The sequence below is a fragment of the Pristis pectinata genome, chromosome 12 (assembly GCF_009764475.1).
Source record: "Pristis pectinata isolate sPriPec2 chromosome 12, sPriPec2.1.pri, whole genome shotgun sequence".
Classification (NCBI taxonomy): domain Eukaryota; kingdom Metazoa; phylum Chordata; class Chondrichthyes; order Rhinopristiformes; family Pristidae; genus Pristis; species Pristis pectinata.
The window spans coordinates 28,634,503-28,655,595 of record NC_067416.1 but is presented as its reverse complement, the minus strand read 5'-3'; the positions used below and the strand labels follow the sequence as shown (position 1 = coordinate 28,655,595).

At 40.5% G+C, this 21,093-nt stretch overlaps 1 protein-coding gene across 2 annotated transcripts in view; it reads right to left on the bottom strand.

Moving 5' to 3' along the window:
* LOC127576866 (adhesion G protein-coupled receptor A3) overlaps positions 1-21,093 on the bottom strand; it is a 438,420-nt gene that overhangs the window by 218,840 nt on the left and 198,487 nt on the right. For both annotated transcript variants that reach the window (XM_052027670.1, XM_052027671.1), the window contains one exon: positions 20,086-20,299. In XM_052027670.1, the coding sequence (XP_051883630.1) occupies positions 20,086-20,299 (214 nt within the window). The remainder of the gene's footprint in view (positions 1-20,085; positions 20,300-21,093) is intronic.

The following is a 21,093-nucleotide window of genomic DNA, read 5'->3' as shown; positions in this document are numbered from 1 at the left end:
ATTCATTCAAGGGATGTGGTCTTCGCAGGCTGAGCTAGCATTAAATTGCCCATCTCTTGGTTCCCTTGAGAAGGTGGTGGTGAGCTACCTTCTTGAACTGCTGCAGTCCTTGAGGTGTGAGCATACCCACGATGCTAAGGAAGAGAGTTCTAGGATCTTGACCCAGTGTTGGTGAAGGCGATATATTTCCAAGTCAGGATGGTTTGTGACTTGGAGGGAAACTTCCAGGTGGTAGTGTTCCTATGCTTTTGCTGCCCTTGTTCTTCTAGCTGGTAGAGGTCATGGGTTTGGACGGTGCTGTCTAGGGAGTCTTGCTGAGTTGCTGCCGTGCATCCTGTAAATTCATACTGCTGCTATTGAAAAACAGTGGTGGAGTGAGTGAATGATTGTGGATGGGGTGCCTATCAAGCGTGCTGCTATATCCTGTATGGTTTTGAGCTTCTTGAGTCTTATTGGAGCTGCACTCATCCAGGTAATTGGAGAGTGTTCCATCACACTTCTGACTTGAGCCTCGCAGATGGCGGATAGGCTTTGGGAAGTTAGGAGGTGAGTTAATTGCCACATGATTCTGAGCCTCTGACTTACTCTTGTCGCCACCTTGTGTATATGTCCAACGTTACTGGTCAATGGTAACTCCCAGGATATTGATAGTGGGGGATTCAATGATGGTAATGCCAATGAACGTCAGGGGTTGATAGCTTGATTTTCTCTTGTTGGGTATTGTCATTGCCTGGCACTTGTGTGGCATGAATATTACTTGCCACCTATCACCCCAGGCCTAGATATCGTCCAGGTCCTGCTGCATTTGGTTATGGACTTCTTCGTTATCTGAGGAGTTGCAAATGATGCTGAACATGATAAAATCATCAACAAACATCTCTACTTCTGACCTTACAATTGAAAGAAGTCATTGATAAAGCACCTGAAGATGGTTGGGCCTAGGACACTACCCTGAGGAACACCTGTAGAGAAGTTCTGTGGCCAACCACCACAACCCTCTTCCTTTATGCTAGGTATGATTCCACCAGAGGAGGGGTTTCCTCCTTATTCCCACTGACTCTAGTTTAGCCAGGGCTCCTTGATGCCATACTTGATCAAATGCTGGCTTGATATCAAGGGCAGTTACTTTCACTTCACCTCTTTTGTACTGTTCGGACTAAGGTTGCAATGAGGTCAAGAGCTGAGTGACTTTGGCAGAACCCAAACTGAGCTTCTGTGTGCAGGTTGTTGCTGAGCAAGTGCCCCTTGATAGCACTGTTGATTATCCCTTCCATCACTTTGCTGATGATCGAAAGTAGATATGGGGCTGAAATTGGCCAGGTTGGATTTGTCCTGCTTCTTGGGGACAGGACACACCTGGGCAATTTTCCACATTGTTGGGCAGATGTGTGTGTTGTAGCTGTACTGGAACAGCTTGGCCAAGGATGCAGCAAGTTCTGGACCACAAGTCTTCAGTACTTTTGCCAAAATGTAGTCAGGGCCCATGGACTTTGCTGCGTCCAATACCTTTAGCTGCTTCTTGATATCACGTGCAGTGAATTAAATTGGCTAAAGACTGGCATCTATCAATACTCAGAAGATTGCGGACCACTGGAGGAGGCTGAGATGGATCATCCACTTGGCACTTCTTGGTGAACATATTTGCAAATGCTTCAGCTTTCTCTTTTCCCCGACACACTGCGGACCCCCATCGTTGAGAAAGGGGATACTTGAGGAGCTTACTGCTCCAGTGAATTGTTTAATTGTCCATCACCATTCACGACTCACTGTGGCAGGACCGCAGAGCTTAGATCTGATCTGTTGGTTGTGGGATTGCTGAGCTCTGTCTATTGCATGCTGTTTATGTTGTGTGGCATGCAAGTAGTCCTGTCCTGTTAGTTGCACCAGGTTGATTCCTCATTCTGAGATATGTCTGCTGCTGCTCCTGGCAAGACCTCCTGCACTCTTTGTTGAACTAGTGTTGATCCCCTGATTTGATGATGATGGTAGAGACTTCACTGAATATCACAAATGGTCAGTATATATTCAATATTAAGAAACTCTACTGTTCATTAATAAGCAACAATTAAAAAGGAGAAAATTTACATCTGAAGTGTCCCTAATAATGAATGAAGATACATATACAGTGGCTAAAAGGAGTGACCTCAATTTATGTATATCTGTATCTTTACATACTGATCATCCAAGTTACTTGACAGATAGGACTTGTATAATATAATTGAAACCTGATAACCACATCAAGAGTTTTATATATTTTGACTTACTAAATCTCTACTTACAGAATATTAGATTTGAGAAAGTTTATGCTGCCAGTGATATAACAGATAAAATTGAATCATTCAGTCCTAGCTTTTAACAGTAGTTTCAATTACTTTAAATAACGGTAGGCTTTATTAACCTAAAATAAGCAAAATTTAGATTCTTTTGATCTTGAATTCTTAAATGAATAGAAATCTATGAGGCTCTGGTCATGAGAATTCACACTCCAGAAGCTTATTATATTCCAGAGAAGGCAGTTTCTGTTATCTGCACACCTGATCTGGGACTCAGTATCTACACATTCCATCAGCTGGGCTCTATTAACATACAAGCAGGACAATGTGCAGTAAGTTTGTTCAAATGCATTTTCCTCTCCAGTGAACTCTAGTGCTGAAAACCATGAATCACAATGCTGCACAGTTACCTCAAAATTTTCCATTGTAGCATCTTTGTTAGGTCATGATCCTGGAATTCTTTGCTTAAGAAATGATTCAGGTTGCACCATCAGCACAGACAATGAAGCAACTCAAGGAAGACCCACAGCTATCGCATGATCAATACAAGCAATGCTAATGGCATCATTCATCTTCTCAAAGTAAATACAGTAATTCCTCAAATTACAAACATTTGATTTATGAATTTTCGATATATAACATCACTGACTCTTTGGAGCATGTATCTTCAATTTATGAAGCTACTTTTCACGATAATGAACAGCATACCATTCAATGAATGTAGGAACACACTGTACCAAAATGCCTTTTGCCTAATCTTTTCAATTTATAAAATTTCACTTAACTAATTGTTTTCCAGGAATTCCTTTTCATAAGTGAAGGAATGACTTTCATGTTAGACCTCTATCTTCATAGATACCAAAAATCTCTCCTCCTGAAGGTTTCAGCCTTGATTTGAAGTTACTCTCTTGCATCTTGGTAAGAAATGTAAGAGTTCAAGGATCCTTGAGTAGGTAATCCAGGCAGCTGATCAGATCTTCTGTACAGCACAGGTTTGTTGGAGGGAATACTTTAAACCATCCAATGTTACACTGGTGTAATTATCATTTCATTTATCAGTAAGAATCTTCATTTAATGTCCATTTGAAAGATCGGACCTCTGATCATGGCGAACACACTGACTTTTTTGGACAAGCTCAAAGACTGGCACTAATCTAGGTTTTAACACCATGTTCTGCCTTATTAGACAAATAAGTGTTGCTGCCCGATAATCCAGTTAATTGGTCTCCAGATACATAACTACTGGTATAATTTTCCTCTGATGAGTTTTAAGTTTTATTCAGGTGTTTGTAATTTTTTTCTGGCAACTAACAATTATTGATCCTGAAAATGTGAAGAGACATGAGCTATATGATATGATAGTTTAAATTTCCCTTCACTGAAGGACATAATGACCAGCTGGGTTTCTATGACAATCCTGCATCTGTCATTGTCATTTTTATGGTGCAATAGTGGAGTTTAAACTTTTGGGTTGCTAGAGCAGTACAAAAACCAAGAGGCTCTTATACCCATTTGGATATTGTGCTGGATTAAAATAATTGCAAAAGGCATACAATAAATGAAATGCAGAATAGAAGAGCAAACATTCTTCCTTTTAGTTAAGGCCACTGAACATCTCCACTACTAAGCCAGTTGTGATTGTCTGTGTTCAACATGGAAACCTTAATATTTGTCTTCTCAATAGGAGACACAATCATCACAGTAGAAACAATGAGACACCAAAGGTCTAATGAGACTGAAGAGCATTAAGGAATTTCTGTTCATTTATTATAATATGGTGATTAACATTAGGCTGAAGCTCCAGATCCCGGGGGGGGGGGGGGGCGGGAAGAAGGGAAGTGGTGGGAAGAGGAGGAAGAGAGTGGCCATTGGCCATTGTTTCAGGATGAGGGAATGGTCATTTAGAAGAGGAGAAATTTCTTCACTCAGTTGGATATGAATCTTTGAAATTCCACACCTAAAAGTGCCAAATTTTGGATGTCGAATTCTGCACCCAAAATGGGTGAGTAATGATAATCAGAAAGGAAGTTCACAGCTGAGATGGATTGATTTTGGACTCTTCTAGAATTAAAGGTTAAGGAGATTACAAAGTGTGAATGAGCTGAAGGATTTTTTTTTGAATGGCTTCACAGACCTGAGAAGCAAATGGTCTTCTTCTGCTCTTATGTGTTTAGCCCAAACCTTAGGCCTTAGACCTTCCTAGTAAGTTGCTGACAGCTGAGCAAAACTTATGATTTTCCTTCGTGCAACTCTTTACGAGACTGTTGAGTCATGAAGCAGAAATCAGATTTAAATTTCAAAAATCTCTTTGCATTGCTTTAAATTTTTTGTAGCATTTATTCCTACAAATTTAATGAGGTTGAAATATTAATTCATACATGTAAACATCTTCAATAAAAATCAAAGCAGTAACATGGCAGCACAATAACAACTATTAACACTTCTCACCCTTAAATTTGTTTTATAAAATTGTATTTCAGCTTTCTTTGTCTTTAGCAGCACAAGCTTTCTTAAAAAACTAAAATAACTTTAAATAGCATATATTCATTATCTTTAACAGGTATGCTGCTGTCAATCCTGGTTTAGTAATTCAGGAAGTTGACAGGCAGATTGGATACAACTTAAAATTAAAGCTCACAGCTGAGGATCTTGGTTCTTAAAAATCTTCTCCAAAATTATTTTGTTCACTTCAGGTATGACCTTTGCTGAATAGCCTGTTTTCAAATAACTTTAATTACATCCCCCTCACCCCAGCTGATCTGCAATTTAAAACTAACTTGTTTTTACTCTTTCCCAATTCTGATGGGAGTTCACTGACCTGAAGTATTAACTCTGTTTCTCTTTCCACAAATTCTGCCTGAGCTGCTGAGGGTTTCCAGCATCTTCTGTTTATTTCATGTTGTTCTGAAGTCAGATTGTCATTGGGCACTCTCTTAACTAGTAATTAACAATTGGTAGTTGGTTTATTCTTGTCACATGTACTAAGAAACAGTGAAAAACTTTTGTCTGCATGCCATTGAGGCAGATCAGTCCATAACCTTCCTTCCCAAGCTGGTCCCAGCTGGGCCTGGGAACCCCACTAAAACAGCTTCCTTTCCTTACATTTTCTCTATTCCCTTGTTGTGGTCCATTCACGAATTGATCATCCCATCATCTCTGGTCCTGAACAGGAATTACTTCCTGTCCCTCCCAAGATGATCTTAGTGTGCCCCCATGAACTCTGGTTCCCTACCTTCCAATCTTCTCTTAACCCCTGCCATAGACCACCCCACTGCTATTCTGGCCCAAACCTCTGCTCACCTCCAATATCTTGCCCGATCCAAACATCCCACCTCCACCACACGGAATCTGGTTCAGTATTCCCAATCACGCCACTCATCTCTGTGTGCGACCCTTAATCTTCCGCAACTCATTTCCTGACCCTGTGAAGTGAAATCTGTAATGGCCACTCATAGGTGCTTGACCTTGGGCCTGGCGAACTCTTTGCTACGGCAGGCCCACAGGTAAAACAGTCATGGGCATGCTGCATGATGATCCTTCAGCACACCTCTCCTGATCCCAAGGAATTTCTAAGCTACAGATTCTTATTTTACTGGCTTACATAAATCTTCAATAACAAAAAAACTGCAAATAATAATCAATTAAGAACACGGGTATTTTTATATTTTTGTCAAGGAAACAACAAACATGAAATTAAAAGGAGAAAGTATCACACTTTTTTTTGGATGATGTCTCAATGAAGGTCTCTATTCACAGCACATCTACCACACATACCATAGTTCTCTACTTCCATAGACCATAGGACACAGGAGCAGAGTCAGGCCATTCGGCCCATCAAGTCTGCTCCACCATTCGATCATGGCTGGTTTATTATTCCTTCTCAACCTCATTCTCCTGCCTTCTTCCCGTACCCTTTGACACCCTTATTAATCAAGAACCTATCAACCTCTGCTTTAAATATACTCAATGACTTGGCCTCCACAGCCATCTGTGGCAATGAATTCCACAGATTCACCACCCTCTGGCTAAAGAAATTCCTCCTCATCTCTGTTCTAAAGGGATGTCCTTTTATTCTGAGGCTGTGCCCTCTGGTCCTAGACTCTCCCACTACTGGAAACATCCTCTCTACGTCCACTCTATCCAGGACTTTCATTGAAACCTACTAATATTCGGTGGGTTTCAATGAGATCCCCCCTCATCCCCACATCCTCCAGGATAAACTGGAGGAATCGTCCACTGAGTCAGTGTGGGTGGAAGTCAGAAACAGGAAGGGAGTGATCACTCTATTGGCAGTATTCTACAGACTCCCCAATAGCAGCAGAGACGCTGAAGAGCAGATCAGGAGGCAGATTTTGGAGAGGAGTTGTTGTCATGGGTGATTTCAACTTCCCTAATATTGATTGGTACTTCCTTAGTGTAAAGGGGATAGATGGGACGGCGTTTGTTAGGTGTGTCCAGGAAGGATTCCTGACACAATATGTGGACAGGCCAACTAGAGGAGAGGCCATATTGGACCTAGTACTAGGCAATGAGACTGATCAGGTTTCAAATCTCTCAGTGGGAGATCATTTTGGAGATAGTGACCATAACTCCTTGACCTTTACAATAGCCTTGGAGAGGGATAGGAGCAGACGATATTGGAAAGTACTTAACTGGGGGAGGCAGAATTATGATGCTATTAGACAAGAACTTGGGAGCATAAATTGGGAACAGATGTTCTTGGGGAAGTGCACAGTGGAAGTGTGGAGATTGTTTAAGGAGGACTTGCATGGGGTTCTGGATAAGTTTGTCCCAATGAGGCAGGGTAAGGATGGTAGAGTGCAGGAACTGTGGTTGACAAGAGATGTAGAATATCTTGTCAAGAGGAAGAAAGAAGCATACCTGAGGTTTAGAAAGTATCGATCAGACAGGGCTCTGGAGAGTTACAAGGTAGTCAGGAGGGAGCTTAAGAATTAAGAAAGGAGAGCTAGAAGGGGGGGCATGAGAAGTCCTTGGCGAGTAGGATCAAGGAAAACCGCAAGGCCTTCTACATGTATATGAAGAATAGGAGGATGACTAGAGTGAGGGTAGGACCGATCAGGGATAAAAGAGGAAACGTTCCTGGAGTCGGAAGAGGTAGGGGAGGCCCTTAATGAATACTTTGCCTCAGTATTCACCAGTGAGAGAGACCTTGATGTTTGTGAGGATGGCGTACGACAGGCTGATATGCTCGGGCATGTTGAGGAAAGAGGATGTGCTGGAACTTTTGAAAAACATTAGGATAGATAAGTCACCGGGGCCCGACGGGATATATCCAATGTTATTATGGAAAGCAAAGGAAGAGATTGCTGCACCTTTGGCAACGATCTTTGTGTCCTCACTGGCCACAGGAGTAGTGCCAGATGATTGGAGGGTGGCAAATGTTGTTCCTTTGTTTAAGAAAAGGGAGTAGGGATAACCCTGGGAATTACAGACCAGTGAGTTTTACTTCAGTGGTGGGTAAATTACTGGAGAAGATTCTTAGAGATGGGATTTATGAGCATTTGGAGAAGCACAGGCTGATTAGGCACAGTCAGCATGGCTTTGTGAGGAGCCCCATGAACTTGATTGAATTCTTTGAGGATGTATCAAGTCCTATCCAATCTAATTTTTCTTTTAACCATCCAGAATTGACTTAGCCTTTTCTTTATGGAAAATGAAGGGAATAACATGCTTTCGTGATTTATTCATTGATAACTGTTTTACGTCTTTTCAACAGTTGTCTAATAAATACAATTTGCCTAGATCACATTTTTTTTGATATTTACAGATTAGAAACTTCTTAAAAGTCCCTTTACCTTCTTTTCCAATACTACATAAAACTGAAATTATGGGAAAAATCTTAGGTTTTAATCCTTATCAGAAGGGCTTGATAGCAATAATTTATGATCTGATTATGAAAATATGTCTAGAGACACTTGATAAAATTAAGAATGAATGGGAAAGAGAACTTCAGATACTCTTACCTACAGAGACATGGAAGAAAATTCTCCACTTAGTTAATACATCTTCAATGTGTGCTAGACACTCTTTGATACAATTTAAGGTGGTTCACAGGACCCATATGTCGAAGGACAAGTTAGCCCGTTTTTATCACCATATAAATCCTATATGAGACAGATGTAATTTGGAGGTGGCTTCCCTGACACATATGCTTTGGTTCTGTCCTCTTTTGGAAAAATATTGGAAAGACATTTTTAATATTATTTCAACTGTATTGAATATTGATCTACAACCCCATCTTATTACTGCAATTTTTGGGTTACCAATGATGGATTCTGGCCATTTATCTGCTTCTGCTTGTCGTATGATTGCTTTTGTTACATTAATAGCCAAGAGATCCATTCTATTTAAATGGAAGGACCCTATACCCCCTACTACATTTCAATGGTTTTCTCAAACTATAACATGTTTAAACTTAGAAAAAATTAAGAGTGATACTATTGATCCTTCGCTTAAATTTGAGGAAGTTTGGAGTCCATTTATTCAATATTTCCATATGATATAAGCAGACCTTTTTCAAAATCCCTTTCAATAACCTTTGAATATAGAGGAACACAGCTGACGACATAATAATGTTTTTTTTAACCAAAGAAATATCAGTCCAGTTTTTTTTGAAGTTTTTGGTTTGCTTTTGTTTATTATTATACTTTTTTTTGATTTGGGGGTTTTCTTTTCATATAATCAAATTTCTTTTTTTTTCTGTTCACTTAGCAAGATACCGGGAGGTCCAGATTACATATTTTACTCCTTGTGAGTATAAATTAACTGTTATTATTGTTATCCCAATCTCTTCACATCATATGTATAATTATTAATGTTATGTACATTAATTTGAAATTCAATAAAAAGATTGAAAAAGAAAAGAATTCTTTGAGGATGTGACAAAGCACATTGATGAAGGTAGAGCAGTGGATGTGGTGTATATGGACTTTAGTAAGGAGTTTGACAAGGTTCCTCATGGAAGTCAGGAGGCATGGGATCCAGGGAAACTTGGCTGTGTGGATTCAGAATTGGCTTGCTCATAGAAGAAAGAGGGTGATTGTAGATGGAGCATATTCTGCCTGGAGGTCGGTGACCAGTGATGTTCTGCAGGGATCTGTTCTGAGACCCCTGAGCTTTGTGATTTTTATAAATGATGGCTGAGGATGTGGAAGGGTGGGTTAGTAAGTTTGCTGATGATACAAAGGTTGGTGGTGTTGTGGATAGTGTAGAAGGTTGCTGTAGATTACAACAGGATATTGATAGAATGCAGACCTGGGCTGAGAAGTGGCAGATGAAGTTCAACCCGGATAAATGTGAAGTGATACACTTCAGGAGATTAAATTTAAAGGCAGCATACAAGGTTAGCAGTGTGGAGGAACAGAGGAATCTTGGGGTCCACGTCCATAGATCCCTCAAGGTTGCCATGCAGGTCAATAGGGTTAAGAAGGCGTATGGTGTTTGGCCTTCATTAGATGGGGTATTGAGTTCAAGAGCCGTGAGGTGATGTTGCAGCTCTACAGAGCTCTGGTTCAACCACACTTGGAGTATTGTGTTCAGTTCTGGTTGCCTTATTATAGGAAGGATGTGGAAGCTTTAGAGAGGGTGCAGAGGAGATTTACCAGGATGCTGCATGGATTGGAGAGCATGTCTGAGGAGGACAGGTAAAGTGAGCTAGGGCTTTTCTCTTTGGAGAGAAGGAGGATGAGAGGTGACTTCATAGAGGTGTACACGATGATAAGAGGCATAGATCGAGTGGGTAGTCAGAGACTTTTTCCCAGGGTGACAATGGCTAACACGAGGGGACATCATTATAAGGTGATTGGAGGAAGATATAAGAGGGATGTCAGGAGTAAGTTTTTTATACAGAGAGTGGAACACACTGCCGGCAGAGGTTGTGGAGGCAGATACATTAAGGAGATTTAAGAGACTCTTAGGTAGACACACGGATGATAGAGAAATGGGGGGCTACGTGGGAGTGAAGGGTTAGATAGATCTTAGAGCATGATAAAATGTCGGTACAACATTGTGGGCCAAAGGGCCTGTACAGTGCTGCAATGTTCTATGTTCCATATAATCTTCAGTGAGTACAGGCTGAGAGCCATCAAATGCCCCTCACATGTTAACCCTTTCATTCCTGGGATCATTCTCGTAAACCTCCTCTGGACCCTCTCCAATGCCAGCACATCCTTCCTTAGATATGGTGCCCAAAACTGCTCACTACTCCAAATGTGGTCTGACCAACTCCTTATAAAGCCTCAGCATTACATCCTTGCTTTTATATTCTTGTTCTCTTGAGATGAATGCTAACATTGCAATTGCCTTCCTTACTTCTTTGTGACATTGGAGGCCATTCAGCCTACTGAGTCTATGCTGCTTCCCAAAGTAATCCCATTCCTCCACTAACTTTCCTTTTAACCTATTCTTCTCATATTCCCACTGATTCTACCAACTACCTACACTTGAGGTAATTTACAGTGACCAATTAACCTACCAACCCACCAATGCAGTCACAGAAGAACGTGCACATAGACATCACCAAAGGCCATGATTGAACCCAGGTCGCTGGATATGTGAGGCAACAGCACAGATAGTTGTGCCACTGTACTGCCCATACACAATATATACAACACACCCAAAGAAACTGAATGCCTCAAAGTAAGATTGCAAAGGTTTATACATCAAAGAACCATCTCAGTGGATACAATACTAGTCTTGTAAATATATCTGTATCAATTTGATATAAAAATCAGCATAAATTAGCAATGATTAAAAGTGTACAGGGATTGTTAGTAATTTTGATGATCATAACTTAACCATTTTAAGTAAACGGTCAATAAATATTGGTGTTAATTTAAATAAGGGGTTGAGGTTGTTCAAGCCCTTATTTGTCAACCCATATGTTCAAACATATGGGTTGATAAATTGTGACACATCATGAGTGACAGAGTAGCCTCACAATGTGAACCATGCACAATAAAAGATTTCCTCCAAGATCTTTTTGCCTTTGCAAATAGTGGAGATCACAGAAGAAGTGAGTTGGGCAGCTGAAAGCAGGAGGAAGATTATTTTGGGAGGGGCTGGTGGTGGGGTCGTAGAAGACCAGTTGTTCAGGAAAAAGAAGATTGTGGCTTGTAAGGGAGGAGAGGGAGATGGGAATTGTGGAAGAAGATCATGGCCTGGGAGAAAAGGATTGTTATGTGAAAATGATCAGAGTTTGGCTGAAGGATTGGGGAAAGGGGTCAGTTGGGGAGATGATCAGTGATGGCAATGATGGAGGAGGGTTGTTGGTCAGGAAGAGGAGTGGGATGGTGAGTGGGATGGGTTGTTCAGGCTGAAGACTGGGTGTAGGTTTGGGTTGGAGCAATCACTAATAAAGAAAACATAAAGAAAATTAGTGGCTTGGTGTCTTTGGCAGTCACTGAGGTAATATCAGGCCCTTTAAATAGTGCTGACATAGGCCTCAACCTGCTTCAGTGAGCAAGGTATTTGCCATTTGGTCAGTACAATGTGAGGAACATCAAGCATCGCACATCATTTGACATCACTCTGCCTGACCCGTGATTTTTCTACACAAGCAAACAAATGATATCTAATTCCTAGAAGGACTCAAGGCACACAAAGCACTTAACGTATTAAAAGAAACCCAGAGCAAAGTGATAAGAGTTTCTAGGCTAAGGTATTTTCAGGTTTTACTCAGATACCAGGTCAATTAATGAGGTCCAATTTGGTCGGGTAAAACTTACAAAGGTTAAATCTGGTGTAAAAATAATGCACACTAAATATTCCTATCTGGATTTGGCCAACTGAACCCAATCTGTCAGGTAAATGTCAATTCCTCCATAAAAAACATTTTCCATTATCTCAAGCTCACATAAGGAAAATAAAAGTGATAAATGATAGATGTATTTGTTTTTCCCCAATGATCTCATGTTAAGGCAGATTAAACTGATAGAAAGGCAAGTAGGATTCAGTATAGTTAAGGAAGAACACAAGAAGTGCATTCCCCATAATTATTTAAGTGAATATAGCACACACTGTATTCATTTCCCTTACGTCCTGGCATAATGGCCAAATATGATCAGTGTCTGCAGCATTAAGTCTCTTTTTCACATTCTCCTGACATCAAGAATGTGTAAAGTAACCCTGTGAATGCACAGTTCAAATTTTCCCTCTTCCAACTAACATCACAAGCAGCATTTATCTTTGCTTACCTGGGATGTGGAAATATTGCTTAATGCATTTCTCTTTTAGTTAGAAGGCACCTGTAGCCTGAAGGGCTTTTGGAGTTTGACAAGGTATAGTGGAACTGTAATCCTTTCCTGTCAAATAAAATCCTTAAAAACTGTCCAGCAATAGTTATTGTTCAGTGAGGAATCATATGTCTGCAGACTCTCTCCGCCACAAGATTAACTACTCTGCTCCCATCACCTAACATGCAAGTTTAAGCATCAAGAGCTGGAAAATGGAATTAATCCATACGGTCCACTTTTGGTCCATATAATGAGCTGAATGACCTTCTTTTAAGTTATAATTTTTAAAAACTTTTCCATGATTTTATCTGCCCTACGATGGGACAATTGACTTTGTTAAGATGGTGTTCCAAACACAAAACATCTTGTCAGAAAGTGGTGTGGATATTAGAGGTGCTAGTCATTGATAAGATTATGTCAAACCAAAGGTAGGTGAGGGATATGCTAAAGAAGAGTGAATCACCAACCAATTTACTAACGAACTAAATTACAAGTATATATAGTAACTAATATGACACTTCATGAAACGGTATTTCTTAAAAATGGCTATAATTAAATGAAGAAAATATAAACTTGATATTGAAACAACCTAATCTTACTTAATTAGTGTATGGATTCTGCCAAGCAATATCTGAATTCTTAAACTGTATGAAACAAAGGAAGGAAGAGCCAGAGTTATTTGAACTTGCCAAAATAACTTTAAACTTTGCTTCAAGGTGTTTGTCTGTCTTGCTCAATCAAATGTTGTGGATCAAATAATGAGATTATGTTAGCCCATGGGTCCAGATTTTTCCAAATTGGAGACCCAGGGTTCTGACAAGCATTGGGTCTAGAAGTTGGGATGTCATGTTGCACCTGTACAAACCATTGGTCAGGCTACACTTGAAGTATTGTGTTAAGTTCTGGTCATCACACTACAGGAAGGAAGTGGTGGCATTAGAAAGAGCGCAGAAGAGATTCACCAGGACATTGCCTGGAATGGAGAACTTTATTTATAAGGGGAGATTGGATAGGCTGGCTTTATTCTCACTGGAACACAAGAGGCTGAGGGGTGACATTATAGAGGTTCAAAAATTATGAGGGGCATGGATAGGGTAGACAGTCACAATCTTTTTCTTTGGGCAGTGGAGTCTAAAACTAGAGGGCATAGGTGTCAGGTGAAGGGGAGAAATTTAAGATCTGTGGGGCAAGATTTTCACTGAGGATTGTGGTTATATAGAATGAACTGCCAGAGAAAGTGGGAGAGGCTGATACAATTACAGTGTTTAAAGGGCACTTGGACAGGTACTTGGATCGCAAAAGAGAAGAACGATATGGGCCAAATCCCAACAAATGGGATTAGCATAGATAGGCATCATAGCATGGATAAGTTGGGCTGAAGGGCCTGTTTGTGCACAGTGTAACTCTATGGTTCTATACTACTTATTCTTCCAGTGTTACATCCGTAGCTGGAAATGCAAAGTCAAAATGGGGAGAGGGAAGGGATAGCAATAGAATAAAAAGATAATGTACTGTAATTATGTTACAGATTGTTCTTCTCAAATCCTTGAAGTTCTCAGAAAATGGCTTCCTCCTACCTAACATCATCCACACATTGTAAGTAAGCAGATTATGCAACTGCTTGGCTTTAATATTTGAAAATGACTCCTTCCATCTTCCCATCCTCATCCTAGAATAGTTTTTTGAGCCACAATTCACTCATTCTCTCCTTCCTATTTATTTGCTTTTATTTCTGTTTTTATAACAACCAGTGGAATGAGTTCTCTCACCAATGGGCTGATGTTTGAATTTCTATTTTTGATCTATAAATGCACTAAATTGCTTTGTGAGGATTGCATTTGCAGTGACAGGTTGGTACAGTGATGAAACAGCCATCAAGCTATCAATCTTAATGATTAGCATTCTATTTTAAAATTTTTTTTGGAAATGATGTTTTGATTCTGTATCTATAGCAATGAATCTCGCCCACCAGCAGCACATATTGGAAATTTGTGTCACTCTTCTAATGATGTCCAGATCTCTTGGTTATATGCTCAAATTATTGTTATGTATTTATAAGAGCTGAGGCTTCTATCAGAACGATAGACTCATGCAATGATAGTTTTGTGCTCGCACTTAGAACATTATTTCAGATTTTATATAAGATACACAGTATACTGATATGAACACAGACTGAAGCATCCACAGCGTCATAAGTTAATACAAATCTGAAGTAAACAGATGAAATCATTTACCAGATAAACATGTCAATCTTTCCTGAACCAGCCAAGTGCTTTTGCATTATTAAATACAATTTACTTTGAAAAGTTGTTTCTCCCACTATGAATGGACTTCCTAAATATTGATTGTGTAAAAACATATTTCTGCTTGCACAAGCACTCATGATTTAAATCAGAAAAAGTAGGATCCTATTCTCAAATTAGATTATTATCAAGCACCAAGCAACCAACAAAAGATGGATGACATCTGTGCTTTGCACCTTTTAACTACTGTAGCTCAGATATTAAATTGAGCCTGCATGCTAACCCCTTGTATTTACTGTAATTACTTTATCTATTTTGTAACAAGATCACAACAATTTATTTGATTGCATCAGCTCAAAAATTCATGGTGGGAAACAGACTGCAACTGCGTTTTAATAACATTCTGACAGCCATACTGTGCTGCTTTTCAAGCACACATCTGTTATCTAATGTGGATCCTTTCTAGTAATACTTGTCAACAATGCGTATTTCTTGGTTGTCGGGGGAGAGGTAGTGGCGGGGTCTGTTGGTGGTGGAGGAAGGTTGCTGAGCACAGAGAGAAGTAGAGGAGATTTTGTATTTCTGCTAGAAGTAGTCGTGAATGCAGATCTTTAAATTAGAACCATATTTTCCTTAGCTCCAAATACCATAGCACCTCAAGTAAAGGTCATAGAAAAACTCACTCTGATTAACTGACTTGGAATGTGACCTTCATATTTATTCAATGTGCACAAAACAGCAATTGGTTTGAATTTCTGAACCTACAAGGAGCTACATAGAGGAGTTTTTTCTTTAAAGTATGTCGCAGAAGCACCAGGTTATTAGGATGCATGAATGCTATCCAACTGGCTAATGAAAATACTCACTTATAGCAGACACGACTGATTGAAACCTAATGTTTTGCATTACTTTTAATGACAGCAAACCCAATATGACATAATTGATCACCTCACTTTACTTGCTACTTTGTTCAAACAGCATGTCCCTTTAAGGTACAGATTCTGTTCAGCCCATATTATTGCATAATAATGGAAATGTCATCTGAAACAGCATTTAGTGTGAGATGACGATGATGGAGCAAATAACAAAGTAATCCACAGATACCACAGATAATGGTGGTGCATGTACTGCAGCTGTCTCAAAGCTCCAGTGACCTGGGTTTGATTCTGATCTCTGATACTGTCTGTGTGTTACTGTGTGGGTTTTGCTCAGGTGCTCTGGTTTTCTCCCACATCCCAGATATATGCTGGTTGTTAAGTTATCTGTAGGTTGCCACTAGTGTTAGGGTGGCAGGGGAACCTTGGGGATGTTAATGGGCACGTGTGAGGGAATAGGTTACAGGGAAATAAATGAGCGAATAGGATTGATGGGATGCTCTTTGAGAGCTGGCATTGACTTGATGGACTGAATGACTCCTTTGATGTAAGGAGATATGAAATAGTTGATACACTTTTTAAGCAAATTTATACAATGAATTACAAATGACTATCAGTTTATTTACTGTATATAAAAACAAAAGGTTTGGACAAAATTACTTGAAGCAATTAACTTGAAGCAGTTCATAAATTGACTGTGATATTAAATATTCAAAACATGTTTGAAAAAACTTGAAACAAGAAGTTTCAAATCAAAACTGAAGCCACCTATGCTGCCCCATACCTGCAATCTTTAGTGAATCACTGAGTTTGGAGCTAAGTCAAAACCTTGGAACTCCATTTCATTCATAACTATACTCCCAGCTCATTTGAGTCATATTACATCCACACTTTACTCAAATGCTTTATTTAATCCAAAACGTTTAAAGTCTTGAAGTCTTAGTGGCCTGCAGGGATGAATCTTTGATGTCATAATGCCACTCTACAACCCAATGTCAAGTTATAAACATTTATTGGAAAAGGCTGGTTGGGACATTTGCACAAGGGGAAGTGCTGCTGCTGACTGGACCTGGCTTGCTGTCTGTGTGGAATCTGCATGTTCTTCCTGTGACTAAATAGGCTTCCGTTGGGTGCTCTAGTTTCCTCTCACATCCCAATGACTTGTTGGTAGGTTAAATAGTCACTGCAAACTGTCCTTTTAAGAGGCAAAACAAACCAAGGGAGAATTGAGGGACATGTGAGAGAGAAAGGGTTGTAAGATTACAAGGGGAAGGGGAATAGCACTGATGGGATTGCTCTGCTGTGAGTCAATAATCATCCAATGAACTGAACAGCCTTCTTCTGCACAGTAGTAAGTAAAACATCAGCCATGAACTGATACTATCTGTTTACACGAACAAGCTGCACATGTACACTTTGTCTCAGTTTCTTTAAAATATGAGCAAGGATACGTACATTTCCCTTTTATTTACTCAGACTTATAACAATCTTATAAATAGCTGGGAAAAGTGCTGGCATAATCTTTGAGTTTTTCAGGCTGCTGCCAATACGAGTTGCAGTTTTGTTATGAGCACACACATTTCATAACTATTCCAGACCAATGCAAGTTGTAGATACAAATTTCCATCTTTCATTTCAACATTTCTACAGAAACCTGCCATACCCAGTCTTCATGCATTTACCTTACACCAGTCTAGCTTTCTGAACATGTTATAATTCAGCTACTGTGATGAAACATTAGATTACCGAATTTCAGAAATGCAAATCAGCATAATGTCTCTGTCCTGAACCAGATGGATCTAATCTTTTTCTTACTCCTAAGAAAAGCAAATCATCTCATCAGCCAAACCGATGCTGATTCTTGTGAAACTTGCTGCTGGCATGGGTAAGTGTAAGCCAGCAGCAGTAGAGAATTCTACAATTAATGCTGTTCCAAAAAAAGGTTTCCATACTGAGCTTCTCTTGATACTCAGGGCAGTCTAAAGCTTTCATAGAAAAATGAAATATTATAAATCTTTCACTCCAAAGCATTGTATATATCAAGATGTATCCATGGCATTGAATACTTCAGACCACAAGTACTGCATGGAACAATGGGTGGAACAATGCCTATGCCACTGAAGTTGCTGGCTGGGATACAAGAAATTCTGCAGATGCTGGATGTATCTGGAGCAATGCACAAAAAGTGCTGAAGGAACTCAGCAGGTCAGGCAGCATCCATGGAGGGAAATAAACAGTCGATATTTCGGGCTGAGACCCTTCATCAGGACTGGAAAGGAAGAGGGCAACCTCATAGTTCCCCTACCCCGCACTGCCCGTTTCTACCTCCTATCCAAGATTCACAAACCTAACTGCCCTGGTAGGCCCATTGTTTCTGCCTGCTCCTGCCCCACTGAACTTGTGTCCTCATATCTTGACTCCATTTTGTTCCCCTTGGTTCAGTCCCTTGGCATGCTCTCCATCACTTCAACGACTTCCAGTTCCCCGGCCCTGACCGCCTCATTTTCACCATGGACGTCGAGTCTCTGTACACTTCCATCCCCCATCAGGAAGGCCTTAAAGCTCTCTGTTTCTTTCTTGATAACAGACCCAACCAGTTCCCCTCCACCACCACCCTCCTCCATCTGGCAGAACTGGTACTCACCCTTAACAACTTTTCTTTCAGCTCCTCCCACTTTCTCCAAACTAAAGGTGTAGCCATGGGCACTCGCAAGGGCCCCACCTATGCCTGCCTCTTTGTTGGCTATGTTGAACAGTCTGCGTTCCAAGCCTACACCGGTAACTTTTCCTCCACTACATTGATGACTGCATTGGGGCTTCTTCCTGCACCCGTGCTGAGCTCATCAGTTTCATCAACTTTGCCTCCAACTTCCACCCCTGCCCTCAGATTCACTCGGTCCATCTCCAACACTTCTCTCCCCTTTCAGGATCTCTCTGTCTCCATCTCCGGAGACAGATTAACCACAGACATCTTCTACAAACCCACTGACTCCCACAGTTACCTTGACTACACCTCTTCCCACCCTGTCACTGGTAAGGACGCCATCCCCTTCCCCCAGTTCCTCTGTCTCCGCTGCATCTGTTCGCATGATGAGGCTTTCTATTCTAGGACATCAGAGATGCCCTCCTTTTTCAGTAACCAGGGTTTCCCTTCCATCACATCAACGCTGCCCTTACCCATATCTCCTCCACTTCCCGCACGTCTGCCCTCACCCCCACCAACATAACAGGGACAGGGTTCCCCTTGTCCTCACCTACCACCCCACGAGCCTCCGCATCCAACACATCATTCTCTGCAACATCCGCCACCTCCAACAGGATCCTACCACCAGACACATCTTCCCCTCACCCCTTCTCTCCGCTTTCCAAAGGGACCGCTCTCTCCGCTACTCCCTTGTCCACTCGTCTCTCCCCACCGATAACCCCCCTGGCACTTATGCCTGCAACCACCCAAGCGCTACATCTGTCCCTTCACCTTTTCCCTCACCACCATTCAGGGTCCCAAACAATCCTTCCAGGTGAGGCAGCGCTTCACCTGTGAGTCCGAGGATGTCATTTATGCATCCAGTGCTCCCGGTCTGGCCTCCTGTACATCAGTGAGACCTGACGCAGATTGGGTGACTGCTTCGTCAATGACTTCGTCGATCAGCGACAGATGCACCGTCGCTCCATCTGGCGCAACTGCCAGGACCTCCCGGTGGCCACCCACTTCTATTCCACATCCCGCTCCCATACTGACATGTTATCCATGGCCTCCTCTACTGCCACATTGAGGCCAGACGCAGACTGGAGGAACAACACCTCATATTCTGCCTTGGGAGTCTCCAACCTGATGGCCTTGACATCGATTTCTCTAACTTCTGGTAACCCCACCCCTTCTTTTTCTCCCCCCCCTTAAATGTTTAAAAATGTTAAATATTTTTAACAGAATTAGCATATTATCACTAGCTCAATCATGATGATTATTATACAGATTTATGCATAAATTTATCTATCATATTTACATATTTGCCCTGGATCAATGGTTAAATCTTCAAAGTTAACATTAAAACATCAGTGTGAGTATCATATAATCACAAGGCTTATTGGCACCATCTTTGTAAGTTACTACTAAAATCTGAGTTCTAAAATTCTTTTGGGATGCCTGCAACGTTAAATGATGCGAAATCTTCATAGTATCTGTAATTATTTCCCACTCCAGAAGGTGGCACTCACTACTGAGGACATTGCAATTGTACGCAACATTCCTTTGATTTAAGCGTAATGGTTTGTGTTCCAAGCCGAGGGCATAGACTTTGCAACATGTAATTTACATCATGCAATTATGCACAGCAATATGTGTTCTGAACTATGATGTAATAATAATAATAAACAAAAGGGAATCATTAAACAGCAAACAATGTAATTTTAAGTCGACAGGAAACACAAAGGATATTCATACCTGGTAATTAAACAACAGTCATGGATCATAACTGGTTCTACAAATATTTCATTATCTTCATCTGTTATCATTAATTTTCCATTATGTCGCCATTGAATTTGCATTGTTTTATCCACATATGTCGCAGTGCACAGAAACAGCAAACGATCCCCCTGGAATACTATTTGACGGTGAGATGGGATCATCTCAAACAGAGGCAACTCCAAAGGATCATCTGAAAATTAATAATTGTAAATGAGCACAGTGATTCATTAAGAGCTAAATGGTGTTCAATACCAGTACAATGTAAATAAAAAAAATATACTATCACATGATAATGCTGTTTCACAATTTTCATGGCAATTAGTTCACAATTAATAGTTATAATCTGGAATATTGCATGTTAAATATGCCATTTTTCATAGTCACAGGACAGATTTCTTGCATTTACATAGGTAAATTCACTTCTTCTACAGAGGTATCTTAGTAACAAAACCTTTGAAACTCTACTTGAACATCATTGATTTTATCATTCACCAATTTTTCATCAGATCCACTAAGGATTATAGTCTCATCAGTTGACTATACTCTGTCTAAAAAATTTATTTATTTGTGGGATATAGATTTGCTGATAGAGCCAGCGTTTATTCAATCAATCAGACTTAAGACTACTGTGAATACTGGAGCATCTTAGTTGTTGAATATGCCTGCATCATAGCTGCTTCTCAGGCAGACTGATCTGGTGGCATCTAGCTCCTCTCGAAAGGGTCACCGCACCAAATAGTAAGCAGGAAAGTATCCACTTGGCTTTTGAAATGGGATTAAGCACTTTCAGGCAATAACTGAAAGGCGTAGCAGTTATTATATGTCCCTTTATTGCATTGCGAAGGTGATGGTGAGCAGTCTTCTCGAACCACTACAGTTCATGTCATGAAGGTATCCTCACAAGGAAGATAAAGGACCCAATTACATTAATTGGACTGAACGCTGCGCTGTGCCACCAAACATGGGACTTCTATTCACATTAAT